The following is an 18,485-nucleotide window of genomic DNA, read 5'->3' as shown; positions in this document are numbered from 1 at the left end:
AATTCACAAAACTGGACACATGCAGCTGGAACAAAGTACAATAAGAACTTGGATTTGCTCAAAAGCAATATAAATCTACAGCTGAACAAAATGTTTTGGTATACTGCTGATTTAATTAAATGTCATATTCTTGCTATCAGGGGGATTTCAGTTTATTCTAATCAGCTAGGAGCAGTACATACAAATATTCAAAAGAATTGAGATACAGTTTTAATTAAATGAAAAAAAAAAAAAAAACTGAGTTCAAACCGAATGGTTTCTTATTTCCATGACCCAACAAGCCACTTGAAGAAATTGGTTAAGAACATGATCTTTCTGTTCCTATTAAGGAAAAGATACGGGGAGAAATAATTAATGAGCATCTATGGAATGTTTTCTGTGTGCCAGAAACTCTGAAAGTGGTTTACAAATTGTATTTAATTTAATCATTAAATCAACTTTCAATTATATACAACCAAATTCTAATTCTGGGCCACCTGTCCTTGTTGGCTGAATGTCTGTTCTGGGGAAGCAAAACACTGTAATTTTAATTTTGCTTGAACTAAATCTTACTGACCACAAAATCTTACAATCAAATCTAAAGTCAATATAAAGGCTTTAGGGATTATCTACAGCTTTAGATTATCCACACTATTGCTCTTCATCATGGGCAAAGAAAAATGGGACTCCTCACTACATTTTAATATACTTAATGAAATAGATTTGGTCTTTATAATTTATATTTGTGTGACTGGCTCTTTGTGACTGAGGTTTCATATTCAGCACCAGACATCCGGTTTGGCCATGTGAATTCTATTCATAACTTCACGTGTGTGTATGGACGCAGAGATCCAATCAAGGGGCTTACCCAAAGAATCAAACTGAGCACATAAAAGGCCGAGGTAGAACCAATTTTATAATGCAACAACACTACTCCTCAGTATTTTAGTTGTTCTGATGCCCCTTGTTTCTATATGTGCATATGTATGTATTTCTATATCATAAAGTGACACTCTATTTTATTATGGTAGGTTTGGTTTTTCTAAATTATATACTACTCCCCCACCTCCCCAACACCTATACCTATAGGAGAACAGGAGTTGTGCACCTTCCTACCTCATTACGTTGGTTATGCATAGCTAACTTGCTTTGGCCTATGGGGTGTTAGGGGATGTGAGCAGAATCTGCAAATGTGCTCCTGTGGTTAGGCTTGTCTTGTTTTCCTTCTGCAACTGGCACAGGAAGAGCTTCCCTTGGGTAGCTGATATTCCCTCAGACTACATCCCCTAATGAACCATGTGGAGAAGACCTGGGATGACCCCCTGTCCCCCCAACCATATCATCATCATCACCATTGTCATCATCATCTATAGTCTTTCTATCTCTCTTAGAATTAGACATGAGAAGTAATCAGGCTGTCACAGGGACATACCTTAACACATTTACTTGAATTATGGAAAGACTTCTGATAAAAAGTTAGCCTGATTTAGCTGATGATTTAGCAGCGAGGACTGCCTTTGACAATAAAATTCCATGGCAGACATTTTTCATAAAACAAATGAGGTAAATCTGTAGCTTTAAGATTTGAATGGAAATGGTATTTAAAGATGTATAAAATAAACCTCATGCCAAAATTATATGCTGTCTAACTACTAAAGCTTATCATAAAGAATTTTAGGTGTTAACTAAAAAGTGGATGAGAATTAGGTAATATTTCAAAATTCTTGAAGGGTTATGGGAACAAAAAATGTGAAGGCACTCCTCTAGACCAACTTTGAACATACAAATTCCCAAGATACAGTCTGGTAACATGCTCTCTAAATACAGTCTCGAAATACCACATAATTCTAGAGTCGAAAAGAATGCTAAGCTCACGGAAGTCGACTATTTCATTGTCATTAAGAAACTGAGTATCAGAAAAGGGGAGTTGCTTACCCAGGGTCACAGTTCCATTTTCCTTCTATCTGCTCTCTGTCTCTCTGCACCACTTTCTGTCTTTCTCCCTCTCTCTCATACACACACACACACACACACACACACACTCTCTCTCTCTCATACAGATCTTTCTCCAATTCCTGCTGGACTATGGGGCTGGCTAAGTCTCAGATTGCTGTGATTCTTGAGAGAGTTACAGTCTTGGCCTTGGGTGGCCTATCTTTCAGCAGGCAGCTCTCTCCCTGGGGTCTGGCTTGTGCCTGCTCTAACTGTCTGAGCTCAGTGAAAGGGAGGCTTATTAATCCCTTCGATCTCCCTGAACGCAAAGATCTTATTAATTTATCTAAACATAATAGAAAGAGACAGAGATAATCCTTGGCGAATAGACCTCTGCTATCTGATTTCTACTAAAAACTTCACACTTTTGTGTTTAAAAATATTTTCTCTTTTTCCATCAGCTTTATTGTGTGAGGGAGAAAAGGCAGGTATAATCACCAAGTCAGGAGAGGTTTTAACCCCTGGATATCTCTGATGTCCACCCTCTCCTCTTTAACTCTATTAATGCTATATTTATTCAGAGTATTACCTCTCTTTTGGAAAACTGTAACAGCCTGGGGGCTTATAGCTTCCATTTGACCTCTTAAAATAAGTCTAAAAACTCTGATCTGGGGGGCTTCCCTGGTGGTCCAGTGGTTAAGGCTCCATGCCTCCACTGCTGGGGGCATGGGTTTGATACCTGGTTGGGAAACTAAGATCCCACGTGCTGTGTGGCATAGCCAAAACATAAGAATAAACCAAAACCAAAACTCTGATCTGAGGATGCTGCTCCTTGGCCTTAAAAACCTTTAAAAAAAAAGGCTCCTGATTGCCCACCATTCACGGCTTACAAGGCCCTCCTTCACTTTGTTTACCTCACTGACATGTTTACCTCACTGACCTCGTCCCTCTGAGGCCCTCTCTTTCCTTTTGTGTTCCAGTAATTCCAAACTGGAGATTCAACCTGTGAACTGCACTATCTTCATACTTCCTTGCCATACCCTATGCCTGGGATGTTAGTCTTCCTCCTGGACCTGCATAAGTGCCTTCTAATCTGCTGTGAAGTCCCTAGCTCTGGACAACCCAAAATGCTCAACAAATCTCCACAACTGCCTTACCCTGAGAGCAATACTAAGAGTTCCTCTTAGGAACAGGTTGTGTTTTATTGAATATGTATGTACACAGTGGAATAAAAATGCTTAATCAAAGAGCATTAACTCTAGATATTTGACTCCTCTTAACTCCTAGGCAGTGGTGTAAGATAGTGATTTCAAAAAAACTGGCTTTAAGTTCAAGAAACATAGTACTTTCAGTGTAATAACAATAACAACAACAATAATAATAGTAATATGGCTAAGATACACTATGGCTTACGGAGTCTGTGCTTATGATCTAAATACATGGTTACAGCCTTGAAATCTTACAAAAATTCTACATCCATTACAGTCATTTTGTAGCTGAGAAACCTATAGCTCAGAGAACTTATTAATAATTTCCCCAAAGTCACAAAGCTAGAAAGGGACAAAACTGACACTTAGCTAGTGACACAGTGCTAGCTCTCAACACTCTATTTTACTGCCGGCTCTTACTGAAAATAAAAACACTGTAGCAAAGTTTTAGAACTCAGATTCCAATTGATTTTGTTATAAAATCACCATGAGATTTTCGGTGTTAGATTTTATGTTAAGAATAAGAACTCATGATTGGTATGTATTATACATTCACTCTCTGAGTGCTATCTCCTAATCCCAAAGTCTCAAACATCATCTCTAGTCCCATTACTCTTAAATTTACTTTTCAACTCTAGATCTTTCTCACAAATGCCAAACTGTATCTTCAACATTTTCTTGACATTTTCTCTTAGCATGTCAAATAGGCACCTCAACTGTAGTATTTTTTTTTTTTTCAACCGTAGTATTTTAAACAATGAACTTCTTAAAAAAAATTTTTTTTTAATTTTATTTATTTAATTTGGCCACGCTGCACAGCTTGTGCAATCTGAGTTTCCCCAGTCAGGTATCGAACCTGGACATCCTGCATTGGAAGCACAGATGCCTAATCGCTGGACCACAAGGCAATTTCCTCCAGCAATAAACTTCTGATCTTCTCACAAGTCAGCTCTGCCCACATTCTTATCCACCCCCATTAATGGCAACTCCATCCTTCCAGTTGCTCAGGCTTAAAACCTTCTGATGGTCCTTGACTTTTCTCTTTCTGCAGGTGCTCAGTCATGTCTGACTCTTTGTGACCCCATGGACTGTAGCCCACCAGGCTTCTCTGTCCATGGGGATTCTCCAGGCAAGAATACAGGGGATCTTCCCAGCCTAGGGGTTGAACCAGGGTCTCCTGCATTGCAGGCAGATTCTTTACCAGCTGAGCTACCAGAGAAGCCCCCTCTTTCTGCATAACCCACATTAAATTCATCAGGAAATCCTGTTGGTTCTGTCTTCAAAATAGCTGGGGAATATGAGCGCTTTTCTCCATTTCTTCCATCACCTTCACCTGGATCACTGCAATAGTCCTCCAAATGGTCTCCCAAGCTTCTACCTTTGACTCGCAGTCTATTCTCAACACAGCAGCCAGAGGAGCCTTTGAAAACGTTAATCAGATCATGTCACTCCTCTGCCCAAACCATACAATGCTTTCCTTCATCATTCAGAGCAACACTTAAGGTCCCTCCACTGGCCTACATGGATGCGCTATCCTTTACACTTCTTACCACCTCCCCCACTTCTCTTCATGCTTACTCTGTTCCAGCCATACTGTCCTTCTTTATGTTTCTAGAACTAGGCCAGATTATTGGCCAGATTATTATTCTAATCTGGCCAAACAAAAGGCCAGATTATTCCTGTCTTTTGATTTCAGCACTGGCATTTTCTTCTTTCTGGAACTCTTTTAACTCAGAAAATCATATAGCTAATTTCCTCACCTCCTTCAAGTCACCGATTAATATCACTTTCTCAATGAAACTGTTCCTAACCACTCTACTTCACATTGCCAATGACACTCCCCGCCCACACTCCCAACCCTTCTCCTTGCTTTATTTTTTTCCCCCAACAGCATTCATGACCCATAACATTCATGCTACATACAGCTGATCCTTGAACAACATGGTTTGAACAGTGTGGGTCCATGTACCTGTGGATTTTTTCAATAGTAAATCCTATAGTACTGCACTATACCTGGTTGGTTGAATCTAGGATATGGAAGAACCTTGGTTTTGGAGGAATCATATATATGGAGGCTCAAATACAAGTTGTGCATTGATTTTCAACTGCAAGGAGGACTGGCACTTCTAACCCCTCATTGTTCAAGGATCAGTTGTAATTAACTTATTTATTGTGGTTTTATTTTATTTTCTGTCTTCCTCTAGTAGTAGTAGTAGTGCTAGTCTCTTCAGTCGTTTTTGACTCTTCGAGATCCCATGGACTGGGGCTTGCCAGACTCCTCTGTCCATGGAATTCTCCAGGCAAGAATACTAGAGTTAGCTGCCATTTCCTCCTCCAGAGGATCTTCCCAACCCAGGGATGGAACCTCGGTCTCCTGCACTGAGGCAGATTCTTTACCATCTGCAGCACCAGGGAAGTCCCTCCTAGAGTGTAAATTCTACTGACGTTCATTGGGGGACAGGCTGGAGCACGGTAATGCTCAATAAGTCATCACTAAACAAATAAATTATCACCAGTTATGAAGAATAATCAATCTCAGTTCTCAGTAGTACAGAAGAGCAAAGCTCTGACTTCGGTGCCTACTAATTTGGGAAAACGTACTTAACTTAAGCATCTGTAAAATGAGAATAATAATGATAATAATGCCTACCTTATAGTTTTGATTGATTTGTATATGTATTATTTACCAAACATTTTTATATTGCCAGGTACTGTCCTGAATGCTTTACAAACGCTAACTCATTTAATCCTCATAACAGATCCATGAGATCTGTTATGTAGTAACCATGAGTAGTATCATAGTTTACTAATATCATCCCCATTTTTCAGATGTGCAAAGTGAAACAAAAGAAGCTTAAGTAACTGTTTCAAAGGCATGCAGCTAGTAAAAACTGGAGCTAGGAATTGACTGTCTATTTGAACTAAAGTTCAGCTCTGATGTTCACAGATGGCTTTAATGAAACACGAGTCCTAGATAATTTCATCATCATTTATGCTCTTTTACATTCTTCCGGAGTAGGCAATAGAAATTCAGATAATTTTTTAAATATTAAGAAAGTATGCTCTGCTGTTCCTGTAATAAGACAACGATGGCAAAAGAGGAAAAAAAAAAAAGGAGAACCAAGAGTTTGAGGCAAAAACATGGTGCAGCTGTTCTGCCTCTGGCCGTGATGACTTACAGACTGGTGGCAGCTCATACTCCACCTCCAGAACTACTCTTTCCCCGACGTTCTTCAGCAAGCTGATGATCTCATCGTGGCGGAATTTGGCCAGGTTGATGCCATTCACTGCTTTGATGTAGTCACCCACATCCAACTGATCACTTCTGCAAAACAAAGAGTCGCTTTAGTGGAGCTCTCATCCCCATGGGCCAGTCTGATCATATTTCCTACTTTGCTATCATGGATAAAAATGCAAGCCCAGAAGGCCGACACAGCAGGGTCCCTGCCTCCTAGGATGCAGCTCGTTCCTAAGGGCAGGAGTGCAGCTGAGGGTGGATGAGACGCTCAGGGATCCCTCTCACTCACGCTGACTATATGCTTTCCAAGTCCTCTACTGCATCTGCTGCTATCTCTGATTTTTTCCCCAAGCCTTTACCTCTTTTATTTTTAAAGAGCATCAAAAAGTGAAATAAAGAGAAAACTACCTGTAGTTGCTCTGCCCCTAAACAGTTGGTTCTCCTGGGGCAGATTATCTGTATCCTGGACACACTAGAAGTTTTCCATTCTTATTCCCTTTCAATGTTGCTGCTTGCCTTTTGGACATTTCACCACTTTCGGTATCTTCACTAGAAGTATGTCCAGGGCCATATAGAAGGTCATTTTATTTTGCTATTTATTACTTATAGCAGGACTGATTTCAAAAAGTATCAGTGAAGAAGAAATTACAACGAAGGCCGGGAATTCAGTAACAGACTCCTCTCTCCTCACCATCATAATAGAACTGTGGCTACTTTGGGGCGTTTAGTCAAACTCTACTTCTAAACCAAGAGCAGGCAGCAAGACCAATGATAGGACTTAATTCAATAATATGTTCTCCCAAATAAAAAGAATGAATTCACTTGTTTTACATTAGCCCAGCTCCAGTCATTCTCTCTTCAGAACCTCCATAATCCTCTCTAGAGTACACATGGTCACTCTTAACCCAGGTTTACTGACTGACACTTATTTGGCAACTTAATTGTCTCATGCACTGTGACAACTCTTATGTTGTTGCTTTTTACTATTACACAATGTGATTATTGCTTCCAAACTTTTCATGTTTTTTTTTAATACCCTATTTCCCTTAATAGATTATAAACCCCCTAAGGGCAGGTATCTTATCTTGACTTATTTTGGTTTACTACCTGTGAAATGGTAGTGGCTTAAACAATAAATATTTGGTGATCAATAATACTCACTCTAACTGGCAGAGTGTTACTTTTAATTATAAGATCAATACATGTGTGAACGACATTCTCACCCCCTCCCTTGCCAGTCATGCTTGCTTTAGGGGTTACATACAAAGAAACCTTGGAGACACACGAAGTTCCAGCATCACGAATTGGCTATGACTGTTAAAAATTAAAGGAGGCTATGGTGGAAAGAAATCTCTTAAAAACCATATTGGAAAATAATATAAAAATAATACATATATATGTGTGCGTGTATGTGTGTGTGTGTGCTCAGTCACGTCTGACTCCTTGTGACCCCATGGACTGTAGCCCACCAGGTTCCTCTGTCCATGAAAATTTCCAGGTAAGTATACTGGAGCAGGTTGCCATTTCCTTCTCTAGGGGATCTTCCCGATTCAGGGATTGAACCCATATCTCTTGTGACTCCTGCATTGGCAGGCAGATTCTTTACTACTGAGCCACCCGGGAAGCCCTGTATATATATTAATATGTAGAACTGAATCAGTTTGATGTACAGCAGAAATTAACACATTTTAAATTAACTATACTTCAACTTTTTAAAAAATGCAAAAAAACCCCCCACAAACCCTGAAGGAAGGAGATTAAGTTGCTTGTGTTGATATCAACTTGGTTTTACAAACAGTACTGCAGATCATGGAGCAATCAATTGGCTTGAGCTTATAAATTGTACAAATAGGCTGATCATTGAAAATAACCACTATTTCAGGTGGCACTTAATAAGGTAAGAACTCTAAAACTTAATTTGGGATTCTGTGGACACGAGTTCTGGTGTCCAGGATTTAAGGGACAGTGGCAACCCAGTCCAGTACTCTTGCCTGGAAAATCCCATGGACGGAGGAGCCTGGTGGGCTGCAATCCATGGGGTCGAGAAGGGTCAGACATGACTGAGTGACTTCACTTTCACTTTTCACTTTCCTGCATTGGAGAAGGAAATGGCAACCCACTCCAGTGTTCTTGCCTGGAGAATCCCAGGGACAGGGGAGCCTGGTGGGCTGCCGTCTATGGGGTCGCACAGAGTCGGACACGACTGAAGTGACTTAGCAGCAGCAGCAGCAGCAACCTCACTTTGAATGAAACCTCACCATTCCACCCTTTCTTTCCGAGGTAGATTTCGATTTTGGCTACAGAGCAAACCCACTCCTGGCCAGCACTCAGGACGCTCTGTCATCAGCAAGAACTAGTGCCGTCTGCAGTCTAATAAGAACAAGGACAAAACCAGTCCTTCTCAGCTAAGCCTTCTGCCCTTTTGGAAATCATCTCTTTGTCCCGATGAAAGGAAAATCTCACAAGTAGAAAAGCTGAGAATATGTAGGACAAGTAAAACTGTTACTGAGACGCTTGGAGCTGGGCCTCCCTCGCTGTCTGGGCTCCTCATGTGGCAGTTTCCCCTGTCCACAGAAGATGGGTCACCCACTCCCCGTTAGATGATTGGACAGTCTCACTCCCACTGCAGTAGGGGCACATTTGAGGACTAAATCCATACGGGCGGCTGGTTTTTTTTAAAGATTTTTTTTGATGTGGTCCATTTAAAAAATCTTTATTGAATTTATTACAATATTGTTTTTGTGTTATGCTTTGGTTTTCTGGCCACGAGGCATGTGGGATCTTAGCTCCTCGACCAGGGATCAAACCTGCACCCTTTGCATTGGAAGGTGAAGTCTTCACCACTGCCAGAGAAGTCCAGACACAAGCATTTTAAAATTAATATCTTAGGAGGACTTGACTGCTCTTGAGATGACACAAGAGCTCCCTGGTGACTTTGGCATGGGCCAGAAAAGCCATCCTTCTGAAATCTGCCTCCTCCCCACCCCCTGGGCTTCCACCTGGCAGATGGCAGTGTCATTTATCTATTAGTGACCTTTTCTGATGGAGCTTTAAGTTCTGAATTAATTACACCTTCACTCCTTTTTCTACGTTTCCCTGCGATGCAGTTACCTAGCAGCGATTCCTCCTTGCCGCAGATTAGATACTCTGGGTTTGCCATCCTTGTCAATTCCACCCGAGACCGTCAGCCCAAGGGTAGTGCCTTCCTTCTTCATCAGTTCAACCACAGTGGAGCCCTTGAATTCCTCTGTTAAAAGAAAATAATCTGCTTCAGTTAATGACAGCAGGAGCACAAAGGGTTGTCTTTGTGGGTGGTGAGGTGATTCCTCCCCATAAACGCTCTGCATTTTTTCTTTTGTGGGTAAAGTTCTGCGGCCTCTTTTCCACTGCCATTTGCAGAGCGTCTTGTAAAGAGGAGCAGGCAGATAAGGCGGAGCAGCGATTCCACTAAAGGTTATTAAAATGGGTACCAGTGGGGTACTTTGTGCTAGATTCACAATAAATAGTCTGACATGGCTTATGTACAGGATAATATTCGCCCTTTGTTTCCTGTCATTCTGAAGTGACTTTCTCTCATGTTTCTCCTTGTAACTCTAAAGGGAGCAATTGAGAGTCATAAGGTAAAGGGGCTGTAATGGAATTTTAAATAATAATACAGTGCAGCAGCAGACTCCAAGTCTGCGATACCTTTTAGCTGAGGAAGACAAATGACATAAGAGAAGAGCTTTCTACAAGTTCAAGAAAAATATTATTGACTCTAGTTTTTTTCTTTTTGGTCTTTCAGAAAACAAAGTACAATAGCGTCATGTTACAACTTACATCATTTCTTACAAAATGTGTCACACTATATTAAGGCAGGGTTGGTCCTCAGAATCCCCAGGGAATTCTGTTAATTCTCATCGCTGCTCTGCCTTATCTGCCTGCTCCTCTCCTGAAATTTTTAAATCGTACCAATCGTGTGGGGGTCATATCTACACACCAAGTATGCGTGCATGCTCAGTTGGTCCGACTCTTTGTGACCCTAGGGACTGCAGCCCCACCAGGCTCCTTTGTCCATGAGATTTCCTAGGTTAAGAATACTGGAGTGGGTTGCAATTTCCTACTCCAGGGGATCTTCCTGACCCAGGGATTGAACCTGCATCTCTTGCATCTCCTGCACTGGCAGGTGGGTTCTTTACCACTGTGCCACCAGGGAAGCCCCACACACCAAGAGAGAACCCAAATCTTTTGATTGAAGGCACCACAGAAAGAAAACTTGACTCTCCTTGCTTTCAGAAATAGAAATGCCTCAACATTTACCCATCCAGAGATTAACTATGACAAGCATTATTTCAAAATTCTGTTTGTTATCCCCAACTCTGCATATACTCTCTGGGTAGGAATGGGGAAACTCAACAGTTTTCCAACTCTTCCTGAATCAGGTTATGAATTTCAGGGATTATGAACTCCTAGGACATCAGAGATTCTCATGTTAAAATGCAAGAATAGACTTTCCTTTTCAAAGTCAAAAGAGCGAAAAGATTATTTGCACACTTCTGCCCTTTTCTTAACTACATATGGCAGTGTTAATTATCATTTCAAAATTTTATGAATGCATATCATAAAGGTTTTTGAATTATTGCTGCTGGTCTCCCATCCAATTAGCCAATAAAAAAGTCAAATTGTGTTAGAGAAAGAAATAATTTCTCATCTTGTCTAGTGAGGAGAACAGAGTACCTGGAGAAGGAAGACAGGAACAGGCCACTGATTTCGATGTATTAATGTCAGTCTAGGCTTTGGATTGCCAGCCTTGCATTCTTCTCTTTTCATGGCAGTTTCAGGACAGTGCATACCTGAGTTGTTGTTGATTTAAAACAGAACCCACAGAAGAGGCTATGAGTGTGAGTGATGTCAGCTTCATTTACTACATTTTGAATGAGAGATCAAATAATGATCGAAATTCAAGAAGTAAAATTCTCTGAGTGTTGAAGAACTGATGCTTTTGAACTGTGGTGCTGGAGAAGATTCCTGAGAGTTTCTTGGATAGCAAGGAAATCACACCAGTCAATCCTAAAGGAAATCAACCCTGAATATTCATTGGAAGGACTGATGCTGAAGCTGAAGCTCCAATACTTTGGCAACTTGATATAAAGAGCAGACTTGCTGGAAAAGACCCTGACGCTGAGGAGGGCAAGAGGAGAAGGGAGTGACAGAGGATGCAGTGGTTGTAATGCATCACCAATGCAATGGACATGAGTTTGAGCAAACTCTGGGAGATGGTGAAGGAGAGGGAAGCCTGGCGTGCTGCAGTTCATGGAATGACAGAGAGTTGGACACGACTTAGCGACTGAACAAGAAGTAAAATTCTTGTCGAATATATAAAAGCACAGGGCTTTTTACATCATTGACCAGGTGCATTTGTAACAAAAGTCCGTGACAGTGTGCAGTTCATATGCCCCCTCAACATAGAACAAAGCAACCCTCTCTACACTCCATAAAGAAATACACAGGCACAGCTGATACCTGAAGAGGTAACTTAACAAGCAACCCCTTTAAGTCCTCCTTGGCAAAAGGCTAGGTAAAAATAAGGTTAACAATAAAGGAACGAAAATTACAAAATAGATGATGGCTATTCACATTACAGAGACATAATGTGTTCAACAACTCTGCCCAACGAAAGAATTGTTTGCATTTTCTTTAACTATGTAGATTGATTCCCTTTGGTTAAGCAGTTCATTACAGAGCTGTACTTGAGGAGTTGGGAGCCTTGATTTTTAAGGGTATGTCTTAAAGGTCAATTAGAAATACACAGAGAAGCAACTCTAAAACAGTAACAAGGAAGGGAGAATTAAGTTTCAATTAATAAGAACTTCACTCCTACTCAGGTTTTCAAGACAGTACTTTCTGAATAACATGGGATATAGGACACGAAAAGAAAGTGAAAGTTGCTCAGTCGTGTCTGACTCTTTTCAACTCCATGGACCTTCTCCAAGGGATCTTCTCAACCCAGGAATTGAACTGGGGTTTCCTGCATTGCAGGTGGATTCTTTACCAACTGAGCTACCAGGGAAGCCCCATAGATTCAGACTTATAAGATGAGGACAATGCAATTTTCTCCAGAAGGTATCTAGGTCCTTCCCAGACCTCTGGCTGAATCTGAGAATCTAGAAAAGCTAAATTCAATGAGTTTAATTTGATCTCTGTTAAAATACAAATCCATCTGGGTTACTTTTAAAAGTAGTAATAGTCAATTACCCTCTTGTTTAAAAAGATTTCAAACCTTTCCCCAATAGTTAGTTCTAATAACACGAAAGAAAACATTAATGTACTGTACCACTTAACTGAGTAATTTGTGTATTCACTGATTCTAGCATTTACTGAGTGATTACTATGAACCAGACGATGAAACTCAAAGATGGAAAAAGTCAGAGGTACTTAAAGCACAGCCACAGAGGCAGATGAATCAGAGAGCACCACGCCACAGTGTGGGTTGTGGGCGAGGTGGCCACAGAGGAGGTGGTCTTGGCAACAATGTGAAATGAAGACTTGCTGTTCCAAATAGAACATCAATTTCACAATTTTGTCTTCTGTCTAATCCGTCTGTATTTATCGATCAGGATTAGCAGAGTAGAACAGACCAAAGGGGGAATCTAAATTAGGCAAAACTCAGGAGTAAGGATAGAATATTGTCGCAAGAAAATGTGCTGAATCACAAGAATGTTAACTGCCAATAAATATCTCCAGACACTGCTTCTGCTGCTAAGTCACTTCAGTCGTGTCCCACTCTGTGCGACCCCACAGACAGCAGCCCAGCAGGCTCTGCCGTCCCTGGGATTCTCCAGGCAAGAACACTGAAGTGGATGGACTGACTAAATCATTTATGGGTGTTTCCGAATGGGAGAGGAGAAAAGCAGCAATGTGGGGAGGGAGGAACAGGCTTCTTGAGTTGGCTTTCTGCTAACCTGCACGCTCCACTACACTAATCAATCATTTTATGTCTTTTTTGGTGCTTAATGTTTGCATAATGACCTAATGGCGAGGAGAAATGAAGACAGATGCGTTCATTTGCATGAGTTCCCTTGTATAGCAAGGTTTACTGAACAAAGCTCGCAGTGAAACACGTCAGTATATACTGACAATTTCTTTCTTTGTGATTTAAATTGCAAATGTCCCTCCCCAAATTAAGAGGACTCTGTAGTAAAGACGGCAGTCTCTCCATATCAGCAAGCAGCTCAGGGAACAGATGATGCTTAACTGGCAATGACTGAGCCGGTCGTGGATTTGACATTTTCCTTAATCATCATGTTTAATTATCTTAGAAAAGAAATTGCAGGTTCACATGTGTACCAGTACATGCACAACCAATAAGAATCTCACTGCTACAATGAAATTTAGTTGCTTGCTGTTTTTCTCTGGGCTTGTAATTCAATCCTCTTAAAACTCTGGAAAGTTTTAAGAGAAGTACCTGGCAAAAACAAGAGAAGTATGAAAAATTCTTGCAAATGAATAAAAAAATTCAATAACATAGGTGGTTAAAAATTAATATGCAGAAAACCATAGCCTTTTATAAACAAATACCAACTAGTTAATGTTCTTGTAAAAGAAAAAACTCCATTTACAATAGTCAAAAAACTAAAATCCCTAAGAAAAAAAATTAATGAAAAATATACACAATCTCTGTGAAGAAAACTTTAACACACTTCTGAGGGAATACAAGCCCAGAACAAAAGAAAAGCTATCCCATTCATTCATTCATTCATTCAGTAAAAACTGAGCACTTACTATGTACCAGGTACTGTTCTAGCCTTTGGAGATACAGAACTCAACCAAACAGAGAAAATCCCAGATATTAAGGAACTGATATTCTATAATCCAACATAAAAAATATGGCAATGCTCCTTAAATTATAAAGTTCACAATATCAAAAAAAATGCCAATAGGATTTGTGAGACACAAAGTATATTTTACATTATTGCAAAAATGGAACATGCTTCCATGCAAAGTTTCTGTGAAAAATGATATTCCTAAAGTCTGCCAGCTGGCTGATTAATGTTGCTATGAAAGAACAGAAAGAGCCTTTGCAGGAAGGCAGGCTACTGAAAGAGATGCTCGGTTATGACTGGATGTTACGCCACCAAAAGTATCACCCGTGAGAGAGATTAAAGAAGAAAGAAGGCAAAGACGTATCATAGGCATAGGGCCTACAGAACCCAGATCAGACCATCTTAGTGCTTTGTAGTATGAAGATTGTAATGTTTTGCATAGAATAAACATACAGCATAATCATCTTGTTCTGTTCTGTGAAACTCTTGGTGTCCAGAAATTCTTGCCTCATCGATTATTTAAAAAGTACAATTAGGCTTAACAGCAGGAAAAGAGAGTTACTTGTAATTTTTAGAAGGTCCCTAAAATTCAGGGGCTAAATGATCAGGCAATTGCAAGGTGAACAATTGTAATCACACTTGCTGAAGTCAGGGAGATGGACAAAAAATGACAATTACAGCAAAGAGTGACGACAAGAGTAAGTGCAGGGTCACCATGGTGCAGCCTGGGAGGATCCATCACCAGACTGGATAAGTTGTGTTCTGGACAGTTCCTCAGAGGAGTTATTTTGAGCCAGGTCTTGAAGGCAGCCTCATCTCAGCAAATGGAAGGGCAATGTTAAAGGCAGAGGAACAAGAAATGGTAGATGATGACCTAGGTTTTGGGATGTACACTTTTTCAATTCTGGATGCATGTTAGAAGCACCTGGGGGGCTTGGAAATAACAGCGTGTGTGCCCACCGCAGACCAAATCAATCTGAACACCACCTCCTGGTGCTGGTTCAGTGGCTCAGTCATGTCGGACTCTTTGTGACCTCATGGACTGTAGCCTGCCAGGCTCCTCTGTCCATAGGGTTTCCCAGGCAAGAATACTGGAGTGGGCTGCCATTCTCTTCTCCAGGGATCTTCCCAATCCAGGGATTGAAGCCGAATGTTTTAACTGTGAGATATTTAATTGAATCTTTTAAATAAATATGTATTTATTTATTAACTTATTTATGTGGTTTCATCAGGTCTTAGCTGCGGCATGCAGGATCTTTTTTGCATCCTTTGAGATCTTTTTCATTGTGACACACAGGTTCCAGAGCACGTGGCACTTGGGTAGCTGTGGCACTTGGGTTTACTTGCAGCATGTGGAATATTAGTCCCTGACCAGGGGTCAAACCCACATCCCCTGTACTGTTAAGGTGGATTCTTAACCACTGGACCAGCAGGGAAATTTTTTAAGTGAATCTTAATTGTAAGAGTCATATGCAGTTACAAGAAATAATGCAGAGAAGCCCCTGATCCTCTTTACCTTGTTTTCCCCTAATGGTAACATCTTGTAGAACTATAATACTTATATATAAGTAGGATACTTATCTTGATGAAGTCAAGATACAGGCATTTCCATCACCACAAGGGTCCCACAAATTATCCTTTATAGATCACCCACTACTCTCTTACTTCAACGCTTTTTTAAACCTCCTTGCAGCCATGAAATTAAAAGACGCTTACTCCTTGGAAGGAAAGTTATGACCAACCTAGATAGCATATTCAAAAGCAGAGACATTACTTTGCCAACAAAGGTCAGTCTAGTCAAGGCTATGGTTTTTCCAGTGGTCATGTATGGATGTGAGAGTTGGACTGTGAAGAAAGCTGAGCGTGGAAGAATTGATGCTTTTAAACTGTGGTGTTGGAGAAGACTCTTGACAGTCCCTTGGACTGCAAGGAGATCGAACCAGTCTATTCTGAAGATCAGCCCTGGGATTTCTTTGGAAGGAATGATGCTGAAGCTGAAACTCCAGTACTTTGGCCACCTCATGCGAAGAGTAAAGTCATTGGAAAAGACTCTGATGCTGGGAGGGATTGGGGGCAGGAGGAGAAGGGGACGACAGAAGATGAGATGGCTGGATGGCATCACTGACTCGATGGACGTGAGTCTGAGTGAACTCCGGGAGTTGGTGATGGACAGGGAGGCCTGGCGTGCTGCAATTCATGAGGCTGCAAAGAGTCGGACACAACTGAGCGACTGAATTGACTGAACTGACCCTATTCTCTGTGTTTATAACTTTGCCATTTTAAGAATGTTAAATAAATGCAGTCACACAGTGTGAAAACTTTGTGGTTGACTTTTTACACTCAGGATAATTTTCTGGTGAGTTATCCAAGTTGTGCGTAGCAAGAGTTCCTTTTTCTTGTTAAGTAGTGTCCCATGGTATAGACATACAAAGTTGGTATCACCATCAACCTGTTGAAGGACATTTTGGTTGTTTTCAGTTTGGGGCTACTATGAATAAAGCTGCTACAAACATTCATATGTGAGTTTCTGTGTGGACATAATTACTCATTTATCAGGGATAAATGCCCAGGAGTACAAGTGCTAAGCCATACAGTAGTTGCATATTTAGTTTTCTAACGAGCTGTCAAATTGTTTTCCGAGATAGCAGTACCATTTTGCATTCCCACCAGCAGCGTGTGAATGATCCACTGGCATTCTCGCCAGTACTTGATTGTTACTGTTTTTATTTTAGCCACACTGATATGTGTGAGACACTTAATTGAATCTTTAAAATAAATATGTATTTACTTAAATAAATACATGGCTGTTAGTGATATCTAACTACAGTTTTAATTCTTGGCTAAGTTGAGCCATTTCTCTAATGGGAAATGTGAAATTTGTGTGTGTGTACTTATTTGCCATCTGCATATCCTCTTTGGTGAAATGTCTTTTCAGGTCTTTTGCCCATTTTCTAATTAGATTGTTTGCTTTTTTTACGGTTGAGTTTTGAGTTTCTTATATACTTTAGATACTAGTCCCCAGTTGAATATGTGGTTTGCAAATATATTCTTTCAGTCTGGAGATTTTATTTCATTCTCCTAACATGGTCTTCTGCAGAGCCAACAGTTTTTATTTTGATGAAGTCTAATTGATCAGTTTCTCTTTTTATGGGTCACGCTGTTGTCAAGTTTTAAGAATTCTTTGCTGGGCCTTAGATCCTGGAAATTTCTCTTGTTTCTTCTACAGTTTCCAAAAGTTCTTCTAAGTTCTATAATATTATGTAATAACCACAATATTTACATTTAAGTCTGTTATCCATTTTAAGTTAATTTTTACATAAGGTATGAGATTTAGTCATGGTTCATATAACTTGGAGGGCGGGGAGTGGGATGGGTGTTTAATTACTCCAGCACCATTTGTTGAATAGGCTATCTTATCCACCAAATTGCTTTTGAACCTTGTGAAAAATCAGTCTGTCACTGATTCAGTGGACATGAGTTTGAGCAAACTCCAGGATATAGTAAAGGAGGGAAGCCTGGTGTGCTGCAGTCCATGGGGTCAAAAAGAGTTGGACACGACTGAGCAACTGAACAACAAACACAGTCCCTTCACAGATGCCATGCAGCCTTCATTACTGTATCTATATAGTAAGTCTTGAAACTGTGGAGGCTGATTGCTTCTATTTTATTGTTTATAAAAACTACTTCAGTTCTTCTAGTTTCTTTGCCTTTCCATATAAATATTAGACTAATCTTGTCTATATCTATAGGAACTTTTGCCGGTATTTTGATAGGATTTGGATTAAAGCTGTATATCAATTTGGAAAGAATAGACATCTTTACTATGTTGAGTCTTTTGATCCATAAACACAATATGTCTTTTTAACTATATAGAAACTTCTATGATTTTTTCCATCAGCATTTTGTAGTTTTCAGCATACAAGCCCTATACATGTTTTTTTAGTTTTACAACAAAGTATTTTATTTTGGGTGTAAAATTGAAAATGGTATTGCATTATTAATTTTGATGTACATATGTCCATAGCTAGTATACAGATATGCAATTGATTTTTATATAGCTACCGCATACATTGTGGCCTTGTTGAACTCACTTAAAAGTTCTAGGATTTTTTTTGCAGATTAGAGTTTTCTATGTAGACAATCATGTCATCTGCAAGAAAGGATAGTTTTTATTTGTTTCCAATCTATATGCCTTTTATTTCCCTTCCTTGCCTAAAGCATAGGCTAGAACTTCCAGTACTCTGTTGAATAAGAGTAATGAAAATAGATATTCTTGCCTTGTTCCTTATCTTAAGGGAAAAGAATTCGGTATTCCATCAAGTATTA

At 40.1% G+C, this 18,485-nt stretch overlaps 1 protein-coding gene across 5 annotated transcripts in view; it reads right to left on the bottom strand.

The window, feature by feature from the left end:
- Positions 1 to 18,485, bottom strand: part of GRIP1 (glutamate receptor interacting protein 1) — a 305,928-nt gene that overhangs the window by 156,001 nt on the left and 131,442 nt on the right. For all 5 annotated transcript variants that reach the window (XM_061416574.1, XM_061416570.1, XM_061416571.1 and 2 more), the window contains 2 exons: positions 9,469 to 9,604; positions 6,299 to 6,444 (listed from right to left, as the gene is read on the bottom strand). In XM_061416574.1, coding sequence (XP_061272558.1) covers positions 6,299 to 6,444; positions 9,469 to 9,604 — 282 coding nt within the window. The remainder of the gene's footprint in view (positions 1 to 6,298; positions 6,445 to 9,468; positions 9,605 to 18,485) is intronic.

This window comes from Bos javanicus, chromosome 5, assembly GCF_032452875.1.
Source record: "Bos javanicus breed banteng chromosome 5, ARS-OSU_banteng_1.0, whole genome shotgun sequence".
Classification (NCBI taxonomy): Eukaryota; Metazoa; Chordata; class Mammalia; order Artiodactyla; family Bovidae; genus Bos; species Bos javanicus.
Note: the sequence above shows the minus strand (reverse complement) of the source record. Positions and strands in the feature narration are given on the sequence as shown.